Consider the following 27,167-nt stretch of genomic DNA (forward strand, 5'->3'; position numbering starts at 1 on the left):
GGTTTCGGGGCTCTCATCTTCATCCTAAGGCTGGGTTTGCAATTGTGCGACTGCGGTTTGCAGCCCAGGTTCCGTTGCATTCCTGATGGGATTCAAGTGCAGATTTTTTACCTAAATTTGCACCTGAACCGGACCCAAAAACACACTGGACCCTTTTCCAAACCGCACCGCAGATGCCCCAGACATGTCACTACCTAGTGTGTCACTGACCAGGAACAAGCATGCAGGAGGGTAGAGTGTTCAGACTTCACTGGCTGCATGCTTGTTCTGGGTCAGTGACACACTGCATAGTGTAGCCAGGATTGGGATGACAGCCCTGGAGCCTTCACTGTTTTAGTGTATCTATAGCCAAAAGTTTTTTGAACTGGGGGAGGATAAGAATCCCTGTCAGTTTCTTACTGCTTTTCAGGGGAAGATTTCTTATGTGGGTGATAACATTTTATTAGACAGGAAGTGAGGGGAACTCTCCAACAAATCAGACAGGAAAATATTACTTCAGTAGAGTAGGGGAAGGCTAGAACCCCTGTCAGATTTATATTCCTGTCTGTGTCCCTGTTGTAGATTTTCTTTCATTTCCTGCAAAATATTGTCACCAGGACAGGAAGTGAGGGGAGATCTCTCTAATGAAGCCCCAGATAGCAGTAAAAACCGGACAGGGGTTCTAACCCTCCCCCATTCCATCTAGAACTAGAACAATAGGATTTACAATCCACAACGAGAATTCCTTAATTTCTGTCCTCACAGGTTTCTTTACATGACAAATCCATGGATCTGTGATTGCTGCTAACCCTCCATGTGATTGGCTATGATGATTGTCACTATGAATACAGCCAGTGCTAGTCTTGTTCCTATTGGTTTATAACGTAGAGGGGGTGGGGATTGTGGACAGGTGACGGGGGGATATACAGTCTCAGGAAGTGGAAATCCTTGACTCTTTATATGGGAATATTGATCAATGATTGCATATAGATAGAATCATGGGAGGGATTGGACGATGACTGCAATCACCTTTATACATTTGCACCTTTATACCATTTTTTATACAGTTTTATTATGCCACAGTTGCGCACTTCTTGCTAGGAGTGAACCTGGGGACATTGTTACTGTCTGTACCATTCACATTAGCCTGCTCTTTAGCAGGTTACTGTATGACATTATTTTAATAAATACAGATTTATCTAAAGCCACTTCAGCCTCAGACTATATCACACTATTGGAGCCCTTGATTTTTCTTTTCGAGGAACTAATACAACAGCATACTGGGAAACGGCTATAATCCATATACCCACCTGAGAAGGAGAGGAAGCAGCGGACTGGACCAGCAGCCACAGGATCCCCCGAGTTATGCACGCTACCCCAAGAGGGGGCTTCGTTCTGGTGAGTGGGGAACCTTGAGGGGAGCACCGGGATCACGCCGAATTCTGTTGTAGGAGCACCTCACCTGCCACATTCTGCTGCATCAAGTTTCCTCCATATCTTATTTAGATGTATTCCCCTATGCCTAAGGACTAGTGGATATGGATGGACTCTAGTTGTTACCATTTCCAGGATTTTCTATATCTAATTTTTGTGATATCATAGCATCACGGACTATTTTTTATCTATTTTCTATGTGGCTAGATATAGTTGCGGTACAGACGCAGATTTCCGTAACATCTGTTAATGATCTTTGATATTTTTATTTTTATTTCAACTAATCAATTTTTTAATTTTTTATTGGTATTTTTTGTGTCATAGTAACATTTTATGTTAGAGAGAGATCCCTCCTGATTTATAGGGATATACTGACACTTCCTTACCACTGTCTAGCAGCACACTTTCTCCAGGTTCAGACTTCATGTTTTACCATTAGAGCACTTAAGTGTAGCTGTCGGCCACTCTGTGCCTAGACTCATTGGTCCGTGCAGGACATTGGATCTTATTCCTTAGGTCTGCTGGCCTATTGGAGATCCAGTTACCCCTTTCTTGGGGCCATTTATGACACCTATTCCTGGCTAGGTATCACACCTCCGGGGTTTAACACATCAGGTGTACACTTAGGCAGCGCCACCTATCCTACTTACATATATATATTCAGTTTCTGCCCCTTAGGGGACAGTTTTTTAGGAAGGCAGCAGCCTACAACCTCATATATCCTAGCGCAGGTTTCTATTTATTTTTTCAGTTCTACTTACCTTAGGGTGAGATCTCTTCCGTGCAGCTATGGATATCTTTGGTTACATGAGCAATAGACAGATTGATGTAGGGGGAATTTTTAGCCAGGAAGACATCACCAACAGACAAGATATGCAGGGGCTGATGAAATCCCTCAGGCACACTATGGAAAAACAACTCCGGGTGTGGTGGGACATTGCCTCATTGGAGATGTATATTAAAGAAAAAATCACCCCCAGAAGATTAAGGTGGGATATACACCCAAATGATAACATTGAAGATGCAGCCCTGATGGATGAATGGTACTCGTTCTTCAATAAATGTGAGAATGAGTTACTACATAAGATCATTAGCAGAAGACGTTTTAAACTTAAAATGATTGAGTCTAGCATTGCAGATATTAAGGGATCACTGACACCTTTTGCAACACAACAAGACTACAAAGACAAAACGCTAGAACTCCAAGACATCATTAAGAAATATGATGCTGACATACAGGCAAAGAAACAGAAGAAATTTAAAAGGGATGTAATTGACTACAAAGAACTCAGAGTATACAAATGGCAGTTATATATGGAAGACCCTAATGAAGATCTAGATGAAACCCTGATGGAAGCCAGTGGAATAGACTCTACATTCCCTAATCTGGAGAATTCTCCTACCCCTGGTGTTAGTCCTGTACCACAGATGAACACACCGGGTAATAGGAACCAGGTGGTGACAACACAGGGTTGGCATCAACAAAGATCGCGGAGTAAAAAAGTCAGATACCAGGATAACAGGAGCCCTCGTAATAGAAGAAGGACACCAAGTACTCACAACAGATATTCGTCAGCGTCTGACGAATATTCTGATGACTATGATGCTGTACCACGATATCCCCAACCAGGGAACCACCATAATGGGCAACATCAGAGATCTAGGAGATCCTCTTCCCATATGAGAGGAAATAACAGTCGGGATTTTCACAGGGGAGGACCCCGAAACAGACCCCCGGGTCGGTGGCAAACAAGACCAGGAAACAACAACCCAGGCTGGAGGGGGAATGGCAACCGAGGGGCTACCCGTGGAAATACCCGAAGAGAGGAAGATCATCGAGAACCACGGACAACACAACCACGAATGGAGCAAAGAGATCCTACATGGGACAACAGGAGCGTGGGACAATCAGGAATACTACCACAGAGGCACGCATTAAGAGAAAGCGGCCCAGAGGATGTAGGGGAGGGAAGAAACAAAAGGCCAAGACACCATTAGGTAGGGGTATCTTTAACCTCAGTGGGGTTACGTTCACACCAGAGGAAATAAAAATCTTGGACCTTGGTCTCAAATATGCCCCCGATAAGCCCCTGGACCAATTTGAAGTGTATATTGACTTCCAGAAATTTCTAAGGAAAATTAATTTAAAGAAATATTTTGCCAATAACACAGAGGAAAACGTCACTAACGACTCTCGATACACACAAACAGGACTGAAAAATAATTCCACATTCAATCCCACCAACCCAGGGAACCAATGTGTGATCGCGTTTAAGAAAATGGTGGAAAATGACCTTAGAAAACTAGAAAGAAAGATTGACAAGAAGAGTAAAAGCACATGGAGAACCATTAAAGAAATTGGGAACAAACACGAAGTGGTCATCCGCCCAGCGGATAAGGGGGGCAGCCTAGTCATCCTTAGCCGGAGTGACTATGAGGAGGAAATGAAGAATCTCCTCTCAGTACCTAACACGTATCTGAAACTGAATGGCAACCCTAAATATAAGTACCAAAAGAAGCTTGAAAATTATGTTAAAAAGGGGAACGATATAGGAATACTCAATGGAAAGGAGGCAGAATATCTCATTTCTAATTCTACAAAAACACCAGTGATGTACTATACCCCAAAGGTCCACAAAAATATGACCAAGCCCCCTGGAAGGCCAATTATTAGTGGCATCAACTCCATTTTCTCACGACTTGGAGAATATTTGGACACCTTCCTCCAACCCCTGGTCAAACAGGGAAGATCGTATCTAAGAGATAGCCTCCAACTGATACAGGAACTGAGAGGGGTTGAGAGAGCAGAAAATCTCATGCTAGTCACCATAGATGTCAGTTCTCTATATACAAGCATTGAGCAGGAGGATGGGATCATGGGGGTGGCAACAGCCCTGTATAATAAAACCACATACAGACAAGAACAAATACAGTACATACTGGAAGGATTGAAACTGGCGATGCAGTGTAACCATTTTTGGTATGCCAATGAGTATTATGTTCAAACAAAGGGGGTCGCAATGGGGGCACGGTATGCCCCCAGTGTCGCCAATCTCATGATGAATATATGGGAGGATGAGTACATCTACAATGGAAGACACCCGCAGATTAAGATGTACCGTCGATATATTGACGACCTCCTCATTCTTTGGGATGGAACAGTAGAACATCTGCAGAAATTTCTAGATAACCTAGACAACAATAGGTTCAATCTCAAATTCACTGGGAAGTTTAGTGCCAATAATATTGAGTACCTGGATCTAGAAATTTACAAGAGTGGTACATCATTACACACCAGGACATTCTTTAAAGAGAGCGATAGGAATGGATACATCCCTATCAACAGCTGCCACCATCCGAAGTGGAAGGCCAATATCCCTAAAGGGCAACTCCTTAGGCTCAGAAGGAACTGTGACTCAGATGAAGACTATGGAAGGCAAGCCGAAACCATTGTGGGCAGATTCAAGGAAAAGGGGTATACATCTGCAACTCTGGAAAAATTGCAAAATGATATCTCACAGAGGGATAGACAAGATCTACTAAAGCATAAGACCGCCACAACCCAGAGCCAGAATCACTGCTCCTTTATTACTGGCTTCAACTCCCAGTACAAGGAATTTGAGAGTATCCTCAAGAAATATTGGCCTATTCTGAAAGAGGATTGTATCTTATCAAAAGTTCTCCCTAATAAACCCTCATTTATCTACAGGAAGGCTCCCACCCTTAGACAATATCTGGTACACAACATCATCAACCCCCCGAAACAGGTTGAAATTTGCCCAGATCTAAAGGGGTTTTACAAATGCCAAAGGTGCATAGGGTGTAGAGAAACCAAAGCCCAACCCCGTAGAAAAACTGAGTTCAAATCTAGACATGACCACAAGGTGTATAAGATCAGAAACCTTATCACATGTAACACCACCCATGTCACGTATGCCATTGAATGCCCCTGTCATATGCAGTACATAGGCAGAACCACTAGAGAACTGCGTGTCAGGATTAGAGAACACATAAACCTCATTAAGAAAGGGTCCTCTAAACATCACCTCTACCGTCATTTTGAGCAATTCCATCAGAAAGACCCCTCATGTCTCATATTCTATGGCATAGATAGCATCAAAGATAACTGGAGGGGAGGTAACAAAGAAACAGCAGTGTCACAAAATGAAACGAGCTGGATTTACCGGTTGGGGACACTGGTGCCACATGGCCTTAATGTGGACATAGATCTTAACTGTTTCCTGGCTAATCCCTAGTGACATAGGTGTGTGTAACTCTAAGCTATCCTTACCTTTAAGACATCCCCCATTTTCCTTAGTGTCCTCTATCTTACACTTACCGGGCGTGGCCCTACATGGAGTATGGCACCCGGACTCACGCCTACCAGGCCCCATTTTATTTACTTTACATATATATATATACACTTTTTCTCTTACTAAATTATCCTCAATAGGAATGTTCAACATTTGGTTTTCACATTTAATATTGTATATGTCACTATGCACATATTTATGCAGTATAGGGTATATCAGCCCTCATGTATATTGCACACTCACCTATGCGGGTGAAGCAGGGATATTACATTGATTACTCTTTTTATTTTAATTTTATTTTCACCTTATGTATTCATGCACATTAATATATAGCGTTATGCTGTATACTTTATTACTATCCCAGTGGGATTTTCCACAATGTTATCGTATCACTTATACTCTAGTACTCTATACAGAGGTATGTATCACCTATATTAATAATGGCCTCCTCTGTATGCTCAGGGTTCCTGTGTCCCTGAGTGTATTTATAGCAATATGCTCACGATTTGTCTATGCCCTAATATAGCGCAGACACTTTAGAATTATTATTATATTTCAACATCTAATTATACTGTATGCTCTATGCAAGGATACCCCCGCGCTGATTTTCTAGTATACGCTAATTGTCACCCTGGTTCCTATGCTAACTAAACATCTATGTACTTCACTGTATGTAAATGCTCGTATCCTAAGTGGGATGTTGAGATCTTCCATCCCCCCATATATATCCCTATATACGTATAGGTCATCATGCAGCATCCCGTTACCTATCTAGTCAATTCACAGCCGTTTTTATTTTTAGTTTGTGGTACTAAGGGTATATCTATGGGCTACGCCGTGCCGCGTATATTTTACTCCAAGGGTTAACACATACATTGATCTAGCCCTCGCTATCAGAAACGGAGGTTCCGTATGAGGGATACCTATTGGATGTAGCCCTGGGTGGGTGGTCTGATGCGGCCTGGCGATTCCCATAAATTACACCTGCAGACGCAACACTGACACGCCTCAGAAGACGATCAACATTTTCGAAACGTACGTCAGGCTACGTCACGTGCTACGTCACTTCCGGGTACACGCCAGATGGTTCGGCTGGAACGCACGCCACCATCTAGCTAGCACACGCCAGTCTCTGAGTCTAGCCAAGCAGCGTTATTTACACGAGCACGGCTCTCAGTAGACTACGGCCCTTATATATATATTTTTTTGCTTCTGTCTTTCCATTTTTTATACAGTTTTATTATGCCACAGTTGCGCACTTCTTGCTAGGAGTGAACCTGGGGACATTGTTACTGTCTGTACCATTCACATTAGCCTGCTCTTTAGCAGGTTACTGTATGACATTATTTTAATAAATACAGATTTATCTAAAGCCACTTCAGCCTCAGACTATATCACACTATTGGAGCCCTTGATTTTTCTTTTCGAGGAACTAATACAACAGCATACTGGGAAACGGCTATAATCCATATACCCACCTGAGAAGGAGAGGAAGCAGCGGACTGGACCAGCAGCCACAGGATCCCCCGAGTTATGCACGCTACCCCAAGAGGGGGCTTCGTTCTGGTGAGTGGGGAACCTTGAGGGGAGCACCGGGATCACGCCGAATTCTGTTGTAGGAGCACCTCACCTGCCACATTCTGCTGCATCAAGTTTCCTCCATATCTTATTTAGATGTATTCCCCTATGCCTAAGGACTAGTGGATATGGATGGACTCTAGTTGTTACCATTTCCAGGATTTTCTATATCTAATTTTTGTGATATCATAGCATCACGGACTATTTTTTATCTATTTTCTATGTGGCTAGATATAGTTGCGGTACAGACGCAGATTTCCGTAACATCTGTTAATGATCTTTGATATTTTTATTTTTATTTCAACTAATCAATTTTTTAATTTTTTATTGGTATTTTTTGTGTCATAGTAACATTTTATGTTAGAGAGAGATCCCTCCTGATTTATAGGGATATACTGACACTTCCTTACCACTGTCTAGCAGCACACTTTCTCCAGGTTCAGACTTCATGTTTTACCATTAGAGCACTTAAGTGTAGCTGTCGGCCACTCTGTGCCTAGACTCATTGGTCCGTGCAGGACATTGGATCTTATTCCTTAGGTCTGCTGGCCTATTGGAGATCCAGTTACCCCTTTCTTGGGGCCATTTATGACACCTATTCCTGGCTAGGTATCACACCTCCGGGGTTTAACACATCAGGTGTACACTTAGGCAGCGCCACCTATCCTACTTACATATATATATGCAATCACCTTTAACCCCTTCAGTCCCAGCACTTCTATGATCCTTATGGAGCTGAGCAATTGTTCCATTTCCTCTATGGCCCTATTCATCTAATTATCGTATGATTTAATAATGAGGAAATTACATGACTAATGACTCGTACACACAAACGGGTTTCCTGGCTGACTTTTTACTGCCGGGAAACCCGAGGGGAAAGCCGAGAACCTGCTCGGCAGCTTTTTCCCCCTACACACGGCCGGTATTACTGGCAGGAAAACTGCCATGAGAGCTTTGGCCGGGAAGCCATGTGTATGCTCCACCGCAGTGTTTCCTATAGGAAAACTGCCGGGAAAAAGGCCGCCGGGAGAACATGTTCGCATTTTTCCCACCGGGATTCCCAGTGGTTTTCCTGACGGGGAAACTGCCATGGAGCATACACACGGCCAGTTTTCCCGGCCAAAACCTGTCATGCCAGTTTTCCTGACGGGAAAACTGGTCATGTGTACGAGGCATTAGTGCTTATATGCTAATGTTAGGTTCTTTATATAATAACAGCTTCTCTGTCTAGAATGACTTTACAGAAAGATGTTATTAGAACAAATTGTTCTGGGGTAGTGGGGTAGAAAGCATCAGAAGAGAACTCTTCAAATCCACCCCCACCATCGCCTAACCATTGACCTACAACCACAACAATTGAGTCAGTACAGCGCGATCTCCAACCCTACAGAAGCTGCTTTTCATGAAGGATCGCTCAGTTTCTCATCTGCAACAGATCCCTTCCTTGGGACTGTAGGCCATACTCCTCACCAACCACCTTACTCCAGGCACAATAACAAATAAACACACTGACCCATTATTGGCGAATAAAGGCCGCGGTAACTTTTATTGGTTTAAACACAAAGAATTTTAAAATTCAAATCCATTTTTATTACATAACTTCAACCATCAATAAATTGCCATTAATCAAGCAAAACCAAAATATGTGTAACTGCTCAGTTTTTGTAACTCAAGCAGAATTTAAATTATAATTGACATATCACGTCCCCCCTGGATCCCAAGGTGACGCATACCACATAAACTTTACCGCGACAGGGGAGGAGGGAGGGAGTTCCACAGCTGCTGCTGCCAAAGGGAAAGAGGGAGATTCCCAGCCCAGCCAATCCTTATAAAGCCTTCCCAGGCTCCTAGAAACTTCCGACACCTCCTATTGGCTGGCTGATGATCCCAGAATTTAAAGGAACAGAAGCATATTAATTACATACATCATTTAAACAGATACAACCCATACTCCAGCAACTATTAACCTATTAACCCCCTGTTGGCCACAATCCCACTCAAGTGGGCTCCTAATGTGCCCCCTTTCTTATGGGACTGTAGGCCATACTCCTCACCAACCACCTTACTCCAGGCACAATAACAAATAAACACACTGACCCATTATTGGCGAATAAAGGCCGCGGTAACTTTTATTGGTTTAAACACAAAGAATTTTAAAATTCAAATCCATTTTTATTACATAACTTCAACCATCAATAAATTGCCATTAATCAAGCAAAACCAAAATATGTGTAACTGCTCAGTTTTTGTAACTCAAGCAGAATTTAAATTATAATTGACATATCACGTCCCACAAGCCGGGCCTGAGCATCATGCCCGGCCCCACCCCACCTCCGCGGCCTTCTCGATTCCATACTGCAATCCCAAATTAAATATATCAATTCCCACGTCCGAGAGGTGGACGCCATCCTGCCTGTATAGCCCGTTAAAACCCCCTTCTAAATCCACATGTCTGTAGGACAAACCACCAATTTGGGTCATGAACTTGCACATGGCCTGATTTATACGCTTCCTTATCTTCTCCATGGCCCTCCTCTGTGGAGAGGAGAGCCAAGAGAGGCGCGGAACGATTTCTGAGAAAATTTAAATTGTACCTGGAGAGGCTAACGAGAACCTTTGCAGATCCCTTTGCATCAAAAAAAGTAAATCCAGGGTTCTTACTTTACCCAAATCATTCCCACCAGCATGAACTAATAATAAATCCGGCTTAGGCCATTGCTGACTAAGCCTACTTAAGTGAAAATATAGTTGGTGCCACTGTAGTCCCCGCACACCTTTCCAAAAGACCTGGAATGATTCTGGACAAAGTGATAAATTAGTTGAATACCTCCGCAAGGCCGCTCTCTTATGCGCCCAGTGAATGTAGGAATGCCCCAGAATCCAAACCGTGCGGGGCTGACCTGAAAATTAAACAAACAAGTTAGGACGAACATAAACTCTAAAACAATTTGATTTCCACCTCCCCATGTCTTTAATGGCTGACTCACATACTCCTCTCCGGGCCGCCTCTGATGCGGCGCCAATTCTAAAAGAGTGGGAGGATATTCGCATGTTCTGCAAACCTAAATTTACCAGGCACTTATGCAGCACCGCATCAAATTGAAATTTGGTAAGCGGCCCTCCATTCTGGTGAACTAAAAATAACCCTGGAACTGGGGGCCTGACACCCAAAAAACGAGTCACCGCGTCAACGGGGCAAACAGCCTTGACACCCTGGGCCGCCAACCGAATCCTAACGCCTTTACCTAAAGCGTCGGTCTTAGAACGACTTAACCATAGCTGAATTCCCGTGGGATCTACCGTTACGTGGTCGACTAAAATGCCCGACCCCCCCCGTTTAGAATTTGGGAGTAGCTCCGATATCCGTAACGCCCCGTGAAAAGCGAGCACAAACGCCGTTCTGAAAAGTAGGGATTCAAAACTTGAAAAACAAACGGACGACGCTGTCTCGCACAACTTGCCCAAAAGGTCAAGTGAAATCGGCCTTCTGTCGTCTGGAACAAAATTAGCCCTTCTATACCCTTTTAAGGCCTGTTTCACCGAAAAGTAAGCTGTGCACGGCGTAAAACCCCGCAGTCGGCAAAAAAAGGATATTCCTGCTAAGGTTTTTGAGATATGGCTGAAAGACAAACTTTGCTCCATCAAGGAAGCCACAAACGCTAATAAAGCCCCCTCGGAAGGGCGGCCATCACTAATTCCTAGCTCTTCTGCAAAGGATAGCCAGCTCTTCCAAGAAGCAGCGTAGCACAACCACGTCTTTGGTGCCACCGAACCCTGTATTGCTCTTGCCACTAAGTCCAGATTAGGTCCCACAAATATTCTGGGCAACGAATCCCTTCCACATCCGCCTCCGGCAGCAGCTGGCGAAAGCGGTCCATCTGAAACCGAGATAACGCATCGGCAAGGTTATTTTGCACTCCCGGTGTGTGCTTAGCTTTTAGCCAGACATTAAAGTGTAAACAAAGAAAAACGACCTGCCTTAAAATCTTGACCACCAGCAGAGATTTTGACGAAAGGCAATTTATGGCAAAGAGGACCCCTTTATTATCTGTTTCCACCAGAATCCTTTTATTTGCAAACTGAGCTCCCCACAACGTTAAAGCCACCAATATCGGAAACAACTCTAACAGAACAATGTTTCTTGTGACCTCTTGAACCACCCAGGACTCTGGCCATGCTGCACAGCACCAGTGTGTTCCCCATATTGCAGCAAAGCCCTTGGACCCCGCCGCGTCCGTGAATAATCTGAAATCTGGCGCTGCCACAAACTCCTCCTGAAAAAATGATCTGCCGTTGTACGTCTCCAGGAACCGAGCCCAGACCAACAGATCTGCCTTGATCGAACTCGTCAGCCTGACATGGGCAAACGGGGACTTTAAACCAGCTATTGCTAAATACAAACGACGCGAAAAAATACGCCCAACAGGCATGATCCTGCTAGCAAAAGCCAGGACTCCCAGCAGCGACTGCATCTCTTTGAGCAGCACTTTTTTTTTTGATAGAAAGGAAGCTATTAATGAATTTAATTTCAACAATTTTGCCTCTGGCAAACGAAACTCCATCCTACACGTGTCTATACAGATGCCTAAAAACTCCAGGGTTGTCGCCGGGGCACACGTTTTCTCCTCCGCCAGCGGGACGCCAAACTGCGCCGCCATATCCTGAAACGCCTGCAATAACTCCTGACAACTCCCCGAATCCTGTGGTCCTATAAACAGAAAGTCATCCAGGTAGTGGACGATTTTGTCACTACCTGAACGAAAGCCAACCACCCAATGCAAGAAGGACGAAAATGCCTCGAAGTAGGAGCAAGAAACTGAACACCCCATAGGCAGACACCTATCGAAGAAATAGGCCCCGTCAAAATAAAAACCTAACGAATTAAATGCCTCAGGGGCAATGGGCAACAGTCGAAAAGCCGATTTAATATCGGCTTTTGCCAGCAACGCACCTTGGCCACACTGCCGTACTTTAACAATCGCCTCCTCGAAAGTCGCATACTTCACCGAGCAAAGTTCCACATTAATCTCGTCATTAAGCGAATCCCCTTTAGGGAAGGATAAGTGATGTATAATCCTATAGGTATTCTGCTCCCTTTTGGGCACCACTCCTAGAGGTGATATACGGAAATTGTCAAAGGGGGGGTGCTCAAAAGGACCCGCAATGCGACCTTCCGCAATTTCTTTTACAACCTTTTCCCTCACCGCTTGCGGAAACTGACTGACTGATTTTAAGTTATCCACTACTGTGCATCCTGCCCCTGAGAATGAAGGGAGGGGGAAACCAAATTCAAAGCCTCTACTGAGGAATTGCGCCGTCTCCTGGTCTGGATAGATTTCCAGCCATGGGCGCATACTTTCCAGCCTCACTGGCGTGCAGGCTTTTTGGAAAAATATCCCTAGTACTTTGACTAGCAGCATTTGCCGACTTCTTTAAACACTTTGCCGCAGGGTGAGCCCCTGCGCAAAACGAACACTCGTGTCTGTATTTACAAGCCGCATTCCAGCGGCACTGACTATCATTGAATGCGAAACAGCTTCCTTTCCTGAAAACTGCGCCAGAAGTGGAAGCCGCAGCTGGCTTTGGCATGGCAGACCTCTGTGGGGCCAGCAGATTTAGCCAAAGGCCGACGTCCTTCATACCCCAGCGCAATGAGGGGTGGACCGCCAATTTCTGTCTAAACGACTCATCGTAATAGAACCAGCCAAGTCCACCAAAACTCTTGTATGCCTCCAATATATGATCCACATGTTGGAACAAACCACTACTGCGTTCCGGGTACTTATCCGACATGACACCAGCAAAGATGCAAAACGCTTGCAACCAGTTATTGAAAGACCTAGGTATGGGTCTGCGTCTGTCATCATCATGTTTGTAATTTTTTTCCGTTTTGGCCATAAAGTCCTTCTGGGAGGGTAAAAGGGATAGAATGTCCATAAATTCCCCCCTCCAAATTTTTTCCTTCACTAACGTGCTCAAGTGATACCCCAGGGGAGACATTTCGCAGGGCATCACTTCTTTCATGCATGCCTCAGGCACGCTGCCCCTCCCGGCGGAGTTACCCTCCCCCGACACACTCCCAGGGGCCATAACCATATTGGGGGATTGCTGTACTGGAGCAATGGGATGTGTGCTGTGTAAAGGATTAATCATTAAATGTGACACAGTACTTGCAGTTTGCACAGGACCAGCAGGGGTCAGTGTTCTGACTAGGGAAGACAGAGAATCTACAATGACATTCAGAGCCTGCAACTGAGCACACTCACCCACTGCTTGAGGCTGTGTACTGACGGCTGGACTAGGCTCTTCACACAGCATGGCTGCTGCAGGCTCCTGCCTGAAAGGTGAGCCTTGTGGCTCCTGTCCCCAAACGGAGACCTGCGGCTGTCTGGGTGAACGTGGGGGGGGGGCGGGCGCCCCCTCCCCACGCTTGCTGTGGGCTGCACAGCCCTGCCTCTCCTGGCGTTCCCCCTCGCAGGGGACTGAGAAATGTTCCTCTTCTGCCGCACTCAGCGGCGCACGCTTGCGGGTCCGCCCCCGCCATCTTCCTCCTCACATTCGCCGCTCCTCCGCTCCGCCTCCACAGCTGACTGGGATTCCCCTGCGCGTTCTGGAGGCTGACTCCTCCGTGCTCTGACAGGGAGCTCCCTGCTCCCAGACGCGCTCTCACTCAGCTGCTCAATGGGTGACACAAACCCAGAGTCTGACGCCACTTCTGCAGGTTGTTCTTCAGGGACAATGTCCCCCAGAGTTAAGCAGCGTTTAAGCCACTCTTCCCCCCCTTCACTGCCTGCCTTCTCCAAAAGTTTTTTAAAGAGGGACTCCATACCTTAAAGAGAAGGGCAGCTAGACCAGAGAAGTCCAAGTTCCACAGCTGCTGCTGCCAAAGGGAAAGAGGGAGATTCCCAGCCCAGCCAATCCTTATAAAGCCTTCCCAGGCTCCTAGAAACTTCCGACACCTCCTATTGGCTGGCTGATGATCCCAGAATTTAAAGGAACAGAAGCATATTAATTACATACATCATTTAAACAGATACAACCCATACTCCAGCAACTATTAACCTATTAACCCCCTGTTGGCCACAATCCCACTCAAGTGGGCTCCTAATGTGCCCCCTTTCTTATTCTCTCAGAGCTGTGTTGTTTACTAACACAAGACCTCTAGACTGTAATTGCACATAGCCGATCAGCAGATCCCAGCAAATGAATCATGCTAGGCCCCTAAACCTGGAAGTAGGCAGCAATGTACCAGCTTCTACAATGTACTGCGGGCAGTCAGCAAGTGGTCAATAAAAAATAAATATAAAAATGACCAAAAGTTATAATGTTTCCCTTCTTTTTTTACAAAAAACTTTGCAAATAAAAATCCTTCTTCATAAATCTAGGTCAAAATGTATTCTACTACATTTATTTAGTAAAGAAAAAAAAAAAGTATATTATTTAGACAGTGTGAAAGTTATAGAGTTCAGAAGCGATGGTATATATATTTGAAATGTATCAACCCTGAGGCCCCATACACACGAGAGGATTTATCCGCAGATACGGTCCAGCGGTCCGTATCCGTGGATAAATCCTCTCGAGGATTTCAGAAGATTTCTATGCGATGGCGTGTACACACCATCGCATTGAAATCCGCGCTGAAATCCTCTGGCGATGACGTGTCGCGCCGTCGCCGCTATTATGACGCGGCGACGGCGCGACGCTGTCATATAAGGAATTCCACGCATGCGTCAAATCATTACGACGCGTGCGGGGAATCCCTTTGGACGGATGGATCCGGTAAGTCTGTACAGACGAGCGGATCCATCCGTTGGAATGGATTCCAGCAGATGGATTTGTTGTGCATGTCAGCAAATATCCGATCTGCTGGAATCCATCCCAGAGGAGATTTCTCCGCGGAAACGGATCCGCTGGCGTGTACACACCATAGGATCTATCCGCAGAAACCCATTTGCTGGGATTTATCTGCGGATGGATTCTATCGTGTGTATGGGGCCTGAGTTGTTGACTGCCTGTCTCATTTCTTCAGGCTATAAAATGTTCAAATATATAAGGGGTCCATATAGTGAACTTGGTCTTGAGTTATTCACTTTACGGTCACAACACAAAAGACAAGGGGCCAGTTTTTACGTCTAGCGGAAAATCCGATTGCCTCTCAGGGGATCAGGAAGGGATTTTTCCCCTGCTGTAGCAAATTGGATCATTCTCTGCTGGGGTTTTTTGCCTTCCTCTGGATCAACTGTGGGTATAGAATTGGGTATATGAGATTATATTTTTTATTTTTATTTCTTTTATTTTTTTATGGTTGAACTGGATGGACTTGTGTCTTTTTTTCAACCTGACTAACTATGTTACTATGTAACAATTGTGAGATTGGGGGATCAGACTCCAAGGGTAGATACGTTTTTCAGTGAGACGCCAATCCGATACTGAGTATTTAAGGGCTGGTAGCCCACTTTTATTTAAAAGCAAAGTTTAAAGAAAAGAAAAGTAGCCCTCGCAGGGGGTTTTCATCATTCCTGTATCTTGGAAATACGACAACAATTCAGCCTCCCGGCTTTCACATTTGCCATCCGGCTGTTCAGGCCTTTAGCTTAGGCCCCACGTTCTGCTCCTCAGAACTACCCGCTTCTTAGCCATAAGCACACGTCTAGCTTAAATCCTGCTGCAGCTAAGCACACACCTAGCTTATCTCTTGCTGCTCCAACAGTAGTCACCTCTGCCTCCTGCAGAGATGCATCCACTCTGTCTTCTCTCACAGAGCTTTTGGGAGTCACCTGACTCCTTAGCACAGACCTCCTGTCTGTGGGGTGGGGCCCTGAATGCTGCTCAGATCAGCCTTTAAAAAACCAAAACACAGCTGACCAATTATCATGTGTTTCTTTACAGAATCTGGCGTAAAATAGCCATTTCTCACCCAGCACAAGGTCCTATCCTCACACAATGTTTTGGAAAATTAAGAAAATTAGAAAAAAAAATATTTGCAAAGTCATTTAAACAAAAGTGTCTCATATACTGCATAGGCATACTAACAATTACACCCCAAAACACATTCTGCTACTCCTAAGTGTGGGCAACTACATGTGTGAGACTTTTTTGCTGTCTAGATGTATAGATGGGTCCAAAACCTGATGAGCACCTTCAAGCTTTCAAGAAGCATAATCAATGCATCAGATTTTATCACTTTCTATCACATTTTTTGAGGCCCTGCAGTGCCAGGACAGGAGAAACACCCACAAAATGACCACATTTTGCAAATTAAACCCTAATTAGAGGTATGGTGAGTCTTTTGAAGATCAGATTTATTTGCCACAGGTTTTTGGAAAACTAAGACAGAAAATTAAAATGTAATTTTTTTATACACAGCTGTCAATTACTTTCCCACACAAAGCTTGTGCTCTAGCTGCATTGACGTGCCCAAAATTCAAAGAGTAACTTTATGCTTTCAAGGGGCATAAATTACATTACATGACATTAATTTCTTTTTTTTTTCTTCAATCATTTTTATTAATTTTAGCAGGAGTATACAAGCATCAGTTGAGTACAAGATACAATTTCCGTAAGTAGTGCGAACAATATAAACATCGGAAACAGCATGACAATGTGCAACGTCAACGTGAGAAGTAAAACTAGACCACAATTGCATATAACTCTCGAAGGTACTTGGTAAATATAGTGCAGGAGCGTGACATTAATTTCTTGACCTATCACATGTTTGGAGTCCCTGGAGAAACAGAACAGGGGAAACACTCACCCCATCCTGGCTTACATTGGTCTGGGGAAATTGAGATTGGTGTGGCAGCAATCAGGAACACTGTTGCTGGCTTACACTTTATCTGGTGACACTGGGACAGGTGTGGCAGCAGTCAGGGGTACTGTTGACAGCTTACACTGGTCTGGTGGCTCTGTACTGATGTGAAATATTACATATTCCGCCACAATGTATAATAATATAAAATCGCAAAATCTGCAATTGATTGTAGTGAAGATAATAATATACAGATGTAGAGATATGAGCTGGCAAGTGTTATTGGGTAGATTTATGTCTGGTTGAAGTTGACTATTTTAAATTAATTGTGTACAATAAAGTTATGTTTATGTTAAATTATACAGCATATGAGTGTTAATTGATACCACTTAGAAAATAACAGGTAACCAAATATTGTAATTGGTTGACAATGATAAATGGACATGGGTGCTAACCCTTCCCTGCTCTTCCTAAAACAAAAAGATGTTATATTCTAACAAAAAAAGATAGAAACATGATGGATGATCTACTTTAATTGACAAAAAAGTAATGTGACCTGGCCACCACAACAATGACAAAACTCCATCTCTAATCTATATATATAAAACTCAGTGGCCCAGATTCAGGTAGATCCGCACAATATTTGCGTGGGCAAAGGGCAAATATTTTTCTCTGCGCCCACGCAAATATTTCGATTTGCCCGCGATTCACGGAGCAGTAGCTCCGTAAATTGCGCGGGCGCTATGCTAATTAGCCCTGCGTAAGGGCGCCTAATGTAAATGATCCCGCCGGGGGCGGGAATCATTTAAATTAGGCGCGCTCCCGCGCCGAGCGAACAGCGCATGCTCCGTCGGGAAACTTTCCCGACGTGCATTGCGGCAAATGATGTCGCAAGGACGTCATTTGCTTCTAAGTGAACGTGAATGGCGTCCAGCGCCATTCACGAATCACTTACGTAAACGACGTGAAATTTAAATTTCACGAGCGGGAAGGGCGGCTATACTTTAGCATTGGCTGCTCCTACTATGAGAAGGAGCAGCCTTACGCTAAAGTCGCCGTACGGAAACTCCGTACCTTGCGTGCGCAGGGCCCGCGCAACTTTTGTAAATTGGTGGTAGTATGCAATTTGCATACTATACGCCGATCACAATGGCCGCGCCCCCTAGCGGCCAACGCAAGAATGCAGCCTGAGATATGAAGGCATAAGGAGGCTTATGTCTGTCATATCCTAGGCTGCAGTCCGCGTAGCGATGTTCCTGAATCAGGGGCATTCGCTACGCGGGAGCAAAACAGCTATTGCGCCGCGCAACCTATGGTTGCGCGGGCGCAATAGCTTCTTGAATCTGGGCCAGTGTGTGTATGTATGTATGTTCCAGCATCACGTCCAAACGGCTAAAGATATTAACATGAAACTTGGCACACATGTTACTTATATGTCAGCAACAAACATAAGATAGGTGGTTTAACCCTTACCCACCCCCATTTGCCATGGTCGGGGTTTTCCTTTAAAGTCCCATTCAACTCTATGGGAAATACATGTTACTTCATAACTTCCAAACGGCTGTACATATTTCGATAACACTTGGTCACATGTTACTTATATGTCCACTTAAACTATAGGATAGTTAATTTATCCCTTAACTACCCCCATTTGTGAGGGTCGGGGTTTTTGTTTAAAGTCCCATGCAAATCAATGGGAAATGTATGTTCCCACATAACTTCTGTACGCCTGGAGATATTTCAATAATACCTGGTACACATATTACTTATATGCCAAATAAAAATATATGACAGTTAAATTAACCCTTACCTACACCCTTATATAAAAGATGGGTATATTTATATTACTATGATTTTCCTCCTCAAAAGGTTAAGATAGGAAAACCGGGCAACGGTATTCAGCTAGTATACATATAAAAACAGAGGAGAAAAATAGCGGGACTTTAAATGAGGGATGTCACTGCAGACAGATATTGCATAGAGTATACCTGTAAATTGTATGTTTCAAATAAAGGTATATTTGAACATTTCATAATATGGGGATACACAGTGTGTTTGTAGCTAGTAATAAACAATATGCAAAAGAGCAGCCATATACAAGAATACACATACATAACATAAAACTGAATAAAATCTTGGTACATAGATAATATATATTATACACAGGCCAATAAATTGGGTAGATATTGGGCCGACATTGTCAGAGCACCCTAAAAAACTCAACGTGTTTCATGGCTCTTTACCATTCGTCAGGAGTTAGGTGCAAGGATATAGCTATAGATACAAAAGATTTGGGTTAATGAATGCTGCCCTTTAAAAAAGGGAGAAAAGGCTGTTTGGGAGCAAGGGACCTGTAAGTCGGCTGTAAAGTGTGCCCAGCTGATATAAAGGTAGGAGGAGCCCCAGAGAAATTGTCTTTTGTATTTATAACTATATTATTGCACCCAACTCATGGCAAATGGTAAAGTGGTAGTTTTTTTTAGGATGCTCTGACAAGGTCGGCCCAATATCTACCCAATTTATTGGCCCGTGTATAATATATATTATTTGTGTACTGAGATTTTATTCAAAGGAGAGAAATGAATAACTTGTCATCTGTCAGGCCCCATACACACCATAGAATCTATCCGCAGATAAATCCCATCAAATGGGTTTCTGCGGATAGATTCTATGGTGTGTATGGGGCCTAAGTCATTGGCACCACATCCCTTTTGTTAGCAAACATATAGAGGAGATTTTGGACTTTAAAGGTGCAAACATACACAATTGGATACTGAAAGATAAAAGAATATGATGAACAGACATAATACACAAATAATATTCAAAAAACAAAGAATCAAAACACAATATACAAAATGAGTTCAATCCCATAATGGCTGGATTCACAAGAACTGATTTAGTAATGAGAGACAGCCATTACCTGTATGTAGATGAATTTAGTTTGAAAATATAAAATAGACCAAAAAGTGAAGAGGAAGCCTGGAGATAAGGATCAATTGGTGTGCTATAGAGGAAGGCATACAGAGAAGACATACTCAAAAGACTGAAGAGTAATATGGGATCCACCTGGATTGGGAGAGAGATAGCTTAATGAGTGATTTAATAATTGTTATATAATTGATCCTTATCCTAGGGCTTCCTCTTGACCTTTTGGTCTATTTTATATTTTCAAACTAAATTCATCTACATACAGGTAATTGCTGGCTCTCATTACTAAATCAGTTCTTGTGAATTCAGCCATTATGGTATTGAACTAATTTTGTATATTGTGTTTTGATTCTTTGTTTTTTGAGTATTATTTGTGTATTATGTCTGTTCATTATATTCTTTTATCTTTCAGTAGCTAGTGCTCTACAAATGTAAATCTCCTGAAGAAGCTACCAAAAGTAGTGAAACATGTCAATAATTATGTCCACTGGCACACTCTGAAATTGTATGCTTATGCATTAGATGGATGCAGTGCCGATCCTGCCCTCTCTGGGGCCCTAAGCAAAATGACATGGCACATTAAAAATGAGAAGTGGGGGGGCGCTGATGACAGTGACATGTCACATTAAAGAAAGTTGAGAAGCGGGGAGAGGGGGTGTTCTGCTGTCGGAAATGACATCTTACATTAAATTGAGAAGCGGGGGGTGCTGACTTCTTACCTCTTCTCCCATGCAGCCAGCGAGTTGAGAAGCGGGGTGAGGGGGCGAAAATGACTTCTCACCAGGCAAGGCCTCTAGTAATTTGGGGGGCCCTTCGCAGCTTTGCGGGGCCCTAAGCGCCTTGCATAGTGAGCCTATAGGGCGGATCGGCCCTGGATGGATGGTATTCTGTCAATTTTAACTTAAAATAAAAATATATATTTTTTTGATATATCTAATTGTGTATGTTAGCACCTTTAACCTCCCTGGCGGTATCCCCGAGCGTAACTCGGGGTTGGTTCTCAATGCTAAGATCGGTATCCCCGAGTCACGCTCGGGGTGGACGTGCAGCGGCGCGGCTTACCTTTCGCTGGATCCACAGGCAAGTTACTCACCTTGTCCCTGGATCCAGCGATGCCACCCCGCTGTGTGAGCGAGCGGGTCCTCCTCGCTCGATTCACAGTGTCCGTGTGCCGCCGATCTCCGTTCCCTGCAACGTTACAACGCACGGGGACGGAGAACGGCGCCAAATTCAAAAAAGTAAACAAACACTTTACATACAGTATACTGTAATCTTATAGATTACAGTACTGTATGTAAAAAATACACACCCCCCTTGTCCCTAGTGGTCTGCCCAGTGCCCTGCATGTACTTTTATATAATAAAAAATGTTCTTTCTGCCTAAAAACTGTAGATTGTCCAAAAGTGTCCCTTTATGTCAAAAATGGTTTTAGATCAGCTAGAAAACAGCGATAATAAATTATAATCACTTGCAGAAATGTGCGATAGCGATTTGCGGGGAAATTCGTCATAAAAAAAAAAAAAACAATGACAGCGACAATTCTGCAACTGCAAATTTCAGTGATTTTGAGTTGATTACATTATTGAATAATTTTTATTATAATTATATTATTATTTGTTATAATTATTTATAATTATTTATTATATTATAATTTATAATTTTGTTTTAAAAAAAAAAATCATACCCGGGATGCCTACAAGACTCTTGCTTGGTCAGATTTAAGTGAGTTATTTCTAAAAATTACAGGCCTACAGTATAAAACGCCAAATTTCCTTGCAAAATAATTGTACCGCTTTTGGTACGTAATTCCAGACAGAATCATACCGCCAGGGAGGTTAAAGTCCCAAATCTCTCTATATTTGAGATTTTATTCAGTTTTATGTTATGTACTCTTGTATATGGCAGCTGTTTTGCATATGGTTTATTACTAGCTACAAATGCATTGTGTATCCCCATATAATGTAATGTTCAAATGTACCTGTATTTAAGCAATAAAATTTACAAGTATACTGTATGCAATGTACACTAAGATGCTCAATCGCCCTACCTAAAATAGCAGCACTCAGGAAAAAGCAATTTAGATCTATGAGCAAGAATTAAAATGCAGTAATGGCTTAAAATAAACAGCAGCTACTTAAAAAAAACATCAAAACATGAATAAAACAATATTAAAACAGTCCAAAATAATATTGTAGCAGCGCTTCAATCAAACGACAGTTTGACCAACTTCAATGTAATGTTCATACAAGGGCCAGTAATGGTGCAGAGGAAAACAACAGTGATTGATAATGGAATCGATATTAAAGCGGAGTTCCGGCCACAATTTCACTTTTTAAATATAAATACCCCTGTAATACACAAGCCTAATGTATTCTAGTAAAGTTAGTCTGTAAACTAAGGTCTGTTTGTTAGGTTGTTACAGCATTTAGACACTTTATAAAATAGAAATTGACTGGGGCCATCTTAAGTGTGGGCATCATGAAGCCAGACTGTATGAATTCCTGGATTTCAGCCGTGCAGATCTCGCACATGCTCAGTGCTGCACAAGCAGTGTAATAGGTTTCAGATCAGGTTTCAGCACCTGTACTGTCCAAGTCACATGATTCTTCGAGACTGGGGAGTGCACAGACTCCTGGAAAGTTACACCCACTACATTCCCAGGAGTCTGTGCGGTGTAGGTTAGGAAGCTTAAGCACCTAGGTGCAGGAAGTGGGAAGATTAACTATTCTGCCTAGCAACAACACTTTGAAGGCATCTAAAAAAAAAAAAAAAATCTTAAAGGACTAATGACATTTCTTTAAAACTACTGATATAATGTTATATTTATGGGTGGAACTCCACTTTAAATAGTGCAGCTTCCACCAAAAACTCTTCACCACGTGGAGGGGGGGGGGGTTATTTCACCCCCTTTGAGGATGCACTCACCACAATTGCAAATCAGATGCGCATTGAATCACCATGGTCTTCCACTGTTTAAACTGCACTCTCCACCAACATTAGTTGCTTAATGATATGTGAAGAAATAAAATATCCACATAGGGTAGTGCTGCTTTAAAAGTTTAATAACCCACAAGGCCCCTTACAAATAAAACGTACCAAAAAGCAAATAATCACAAGCAAAATATGATAAAAATTTAAGTGTGGTCACGTGACTAGGAAGTAGAGCCGCCTGTGTTACCAGCCATTCTGTTGCTTCCTGGTTCTTCCCTGGCCCTTGGAGCACACACGTCACTTCTGGTTGGTTCACAGGAGTCACACACTGGAGCGTTTCGTCACTTTCTGACTTCGTCTGAGGGCGTCAAGTGAAAGTTGGTCAAACTGTCATTTGATTGAAGCGCTGCTACAAAATTATTTTGGACTTTTTAAATTTGGAGTGTTTTAATATTGTTTTATTCATACTCTATGCAATATCTGTCTGCAGTGGCATCCCTCATTTAAAGTCCCACTATTTTTCTCCTCTGTTTTTATATGATATACTTTAATTATCAAGCTAAAGACATTAATAAATCAAGGCTGCTAAAAATTAGACCAAAAAAAAAAAACAGAGGTTCATTCCTTCCACTGTCCACATGTAACTGGCAGCAGAATATTCACCCAGTGCACTTTACTAAATATGCTCGGCCTCTGAATGTTTAGGTTGCAGTAAGAAGGTTGATCTGCATGGATTTGTCTTGGACGTCACCAATCAAACAGAAGATGAGTTTATCTGGGGACCAAACATATATCATAAGGCCGATGAACAGTGCTGTTACTGTCTGGCAGAGGAGAGATGTCAATATCTGAGGGATCCTCATCAGATTGTAGGTGAAAGTTTTGCAGGATAGTGGTAATAAATAGGAAGAGCTCCATTCTTGCCATTCCTTCTCCAAGGCACATTCTCTTCCCTGTGGGCAGAGGAAAACCCAAGGCAATCATGATGTTGACTGATAGGGATTTTTTCTCATATCTGATCTCATATCACCTATTTATCCACTCCTTCTGTTTACCTGTAGAAAATGGTATGAAAGCCTCCTTCTTCCGAAATCCACCCTTCTCATCTAGAAAATTATTTGGGTTGAATTTGTGAGGGTTCTGAAAGTATTTTGGATCCTTCAGGACAGACGTCAGAAGTGGAAAAATAGTGGTGCCCTTCAAGAAGAAAAATGGTTACTAAAACATTCTAGATAATATTAATATAATAATAAATATTTATATAATAATATATATATATATATATATATTATTTTTTTTCAGATGACTTAAATAAAACTATGGCCTCCCATAAAAATAAAAGAAAATATGTCTTTTAACTGAACACCAGTTTTTAAAAAGAAATTCAGTGTCTAAAAAAGTATTCACACCACTTATAATGTTCTACATTTTGTCATGTTACATCCAAAAACATAAATGTATTTTATTGGGATTTTATGTGATAGACCAACACAAAGTGGCACATAATTGTGAAGTTGGAAGGAAAATGATAAATGGTTAATTTTTTTTTACAAATTTGTGAAAAATGTGGGGTGCATTTGTATTCAGTGAAATGAAAAAATATATGCGCCACCCAAAAACAAATACATAAAAAATTAATCAAAAACCCCCAGGAAAAGGGGTGAAGCAGCTACACAGGAATGTGACAAATTCAAACAAGTAAAGATAATTATGTAGCGCTACATAAGAGCCAAAAGAGCATTAAACTGTGTATACCCAATAGGGTGTAACCATATAATGTGACACAAAAAGTGTTAGGCAATGATTACCCAACAGAAAAATGTGAGAATCACTCTGTGGATTGATTCTCAATTTTTTTCTGTTGGGTAATCATTGCCTAACACTTTCTGTGTCACATTATATGGTTACACTCTATTGGGTATACACAGTTTAGTGCTATTTGTATTCAGCCCCCCTGAATCAATACTTTGTAGAACCCCCTTTCACTGCAATTACAGCTTCAAGTCTTTTTTGGGCATTTCCCTACCAGCTTTGCACATCTAGAGTGACATTGTTGCCCATTATTATTTGCCTATAAGCTCTGTCAGATTGGATGGAGAGCATCTGTGAACTGCAAATTTCAAGTACTGCCACAGATTCTCAATTGGATTTAGGTCTGGACTTTGACTGGGCCATTCTAACACATGAATATGCTTTGATCTAAACTATTTAATTGTAGCAATGGCTGTGTGTTTAGGGTCATTGTCCTGCTGGAAGGTGAACATCTGCCCCAGTATAAAGTCTTTTGTAGACAGGTTTTCTTCTAAGATCAACTCTGACCGGCTTCCCTATCCCTGCTGAAGAAAAGCATCCCCCACAACAGGATGCAGCCAACACCATGTTTCACAGTGGGGATGGTGTGTTCAGGGTGATGTGCAGTGTTAGTTTTTCACCACACATTACATTTTGCTTTTAGGCCGAAAAGTTAAATTTTGGTCTCATCTCACCAGAGCACCTTCTTCCACATGTTTGCTGTGTCCCCCACATGGCTTCTCGCAAACTGCAAATGGGACTTCTTATGGCTTTCTTTCACCAATGGCTTTCTTCTTGCCACTCTTCCATAAAGGACAGAATTGTGGAATGCACAACTAATAGTTGTCCTGTGGACAGATTCTCCCACCTGAGCTTTGGATCTCTGCAGCTCCTCCAGAGTTATCATGGGCCTCTTGGCTGCATCTCTGATTAATGCTCTCCTTGCCCGGCCTGTCAGTTTAGATGGACAGCCATGTCTTTGTATGTTTGTAGTTGTGCCATACTCTTTCCATTTCCGGATGATGGATTGAACAGTGCTCTGTGAGATGTTCAAAGCGTGGGGTTTTTTTTTTTATAACCTAACCCTGTTTTAAACTTCTCCACAACTTTATCCCTGACCTGTCTGGTGTGGTCCTTGGCTTTCATGATGCTATTTGTTCACTAAGGTTCTCTAACAAACCTCTGAGGTTTATTTATACTGAGAAACAATTACACACAGGTGGACTCTATTTACTAATTAGGTGACTTCTGAAAACAATTGGTTCCACTAGATTTTATTTATGGGGTATCAGAATAAAGGGGGCTGAATACAAATGCACGCCACACTTTTCAGATATTTATTTGTAAAAAAAATTGAAAAACATTTATAATTTTCCTTTCACTTCACAATTATGTGGCACTTTGTGTTGGTCTATCACATAAAATAAATTTACGTTTTTAGTTCTAAAATGACGAAATGTGGGAAATTTTAAGGAGTACGAATACTTTTTCAAGACACTGTAGCCTTGCAGTGCGTCTTTCCACCCCACATAAAAGTTAACAGCTTGCTAAATCCTACTCTACACTAAAGCCTCGTACACACGATCAGTCCATCCGATGAAAACGGTCTGAAGCACAGTTGTCCTAGGTTAACCTATGAAGCTGACTGATGGTCCGTCGTGCGTACACACCATAGGTTTAATAATCGATCGTGTCAGAACGCGGTGACGTAAAACACAACAACGTGCTGAAAAATGCTTCCAAGCATGCGTCGACTTGATTCTGAGCATGCGCGGGTTTTTAACCGATGGTTTTGCATACTAACGATCGGTTTTGATCTATCGGTTACCATCCATAGGTTAAATTTTAAAGCAAGTTGCCATTTTTTTAACCTAAGGTTAAATAACCTATGGGGCCTACACACGATCGGTTTGGACTGATGAAAACGGTCCTTCAGACCGTTTTCATCGGTTTAACCTATTGTGTGTACGAGGCTTTAATAAGCCCCCCTCCCTTCTCTGCCTCCATTGAACCCCTAACCAATCGTACAAGGCTTTTTACTGTGCTTACCCGATGAAGCAAAACATAATGTACTTAAGACCCCTTCCAGGTCCCTCGCCACTGCTGTTCCTGGGTGCAGGGAACCATTGAGTGCTGCAAATACACCTAAGACCACAGGTAGCCCCTGCTATTCCTCTAAGGTGAAGAGAAAGTTCCCCTCTGTAGGCGGGGTCTGAACAAGGTACCCACAGGTCTCGTGAGGTAAACTTTTTATTAATTGTTTGGAGTTGAAACAGTCACAATTAATACATAATTGTCTCACTGTAGAACAGGGCAGTTCAGTACAGTATCACACTAAGGCCTCATACACACAATAGGTTAACCAGAGGACAACAGTCTCATGGACCGTTTTCATCGGTCAAAACCGATCGTGTGTGGGCCGCATAGGTTATTTAACCATCGGTTAAAAAAAAACTTTAAATTTA

General features: G+C 42.7%; 1 protein-coding gene across 2 annotated transcripts in view; it reads right to left on the reverse strand.

Moving 5' to 3' along the window:
* Window positions 1-23,024: 23,024 nt before the first annotated feature.
* LOC120913341 (cytochrome P450 2C8-like) overlaps window positions 23,025-27,167 on the reverse strand; it is a 52,406-nt gene continuing 48,263 nt past the window's right edge. For both annotated transcript variants that reach the window (XM_040323211.1, XM_040323212.1), the window contains exons 9-10: window positions 23,967-24,108; window positions 23,025-23,864 (exon numbers count right to left, since the gene is read on the reverse strand). In XM_040323211.1, coding sequence (XP_040179145.1) covers window positions 23,683-23,864; window positions 23,967-24,108 — 324 coding nt within the window. In that variant the 3' untranslated portion in view covers window positions 23,025-23,682. The remainder of the gene's footprint in view (window positions 23,865-23,966; window positions 24,109-27,167) is intronic.

This window comes from Rana temporaria, chromosome 9 (assembly GCF_905171775.1).
Source record: "Rana temporaria chromosome 9, aRanTem1.1, whole genome shotgun sequence".
Taxonomy (NCBI): Eukaryota; Metazoa; Chordata; class Amphibia; order Anura; family Ranidae; genus Rana; species Rana temporaria.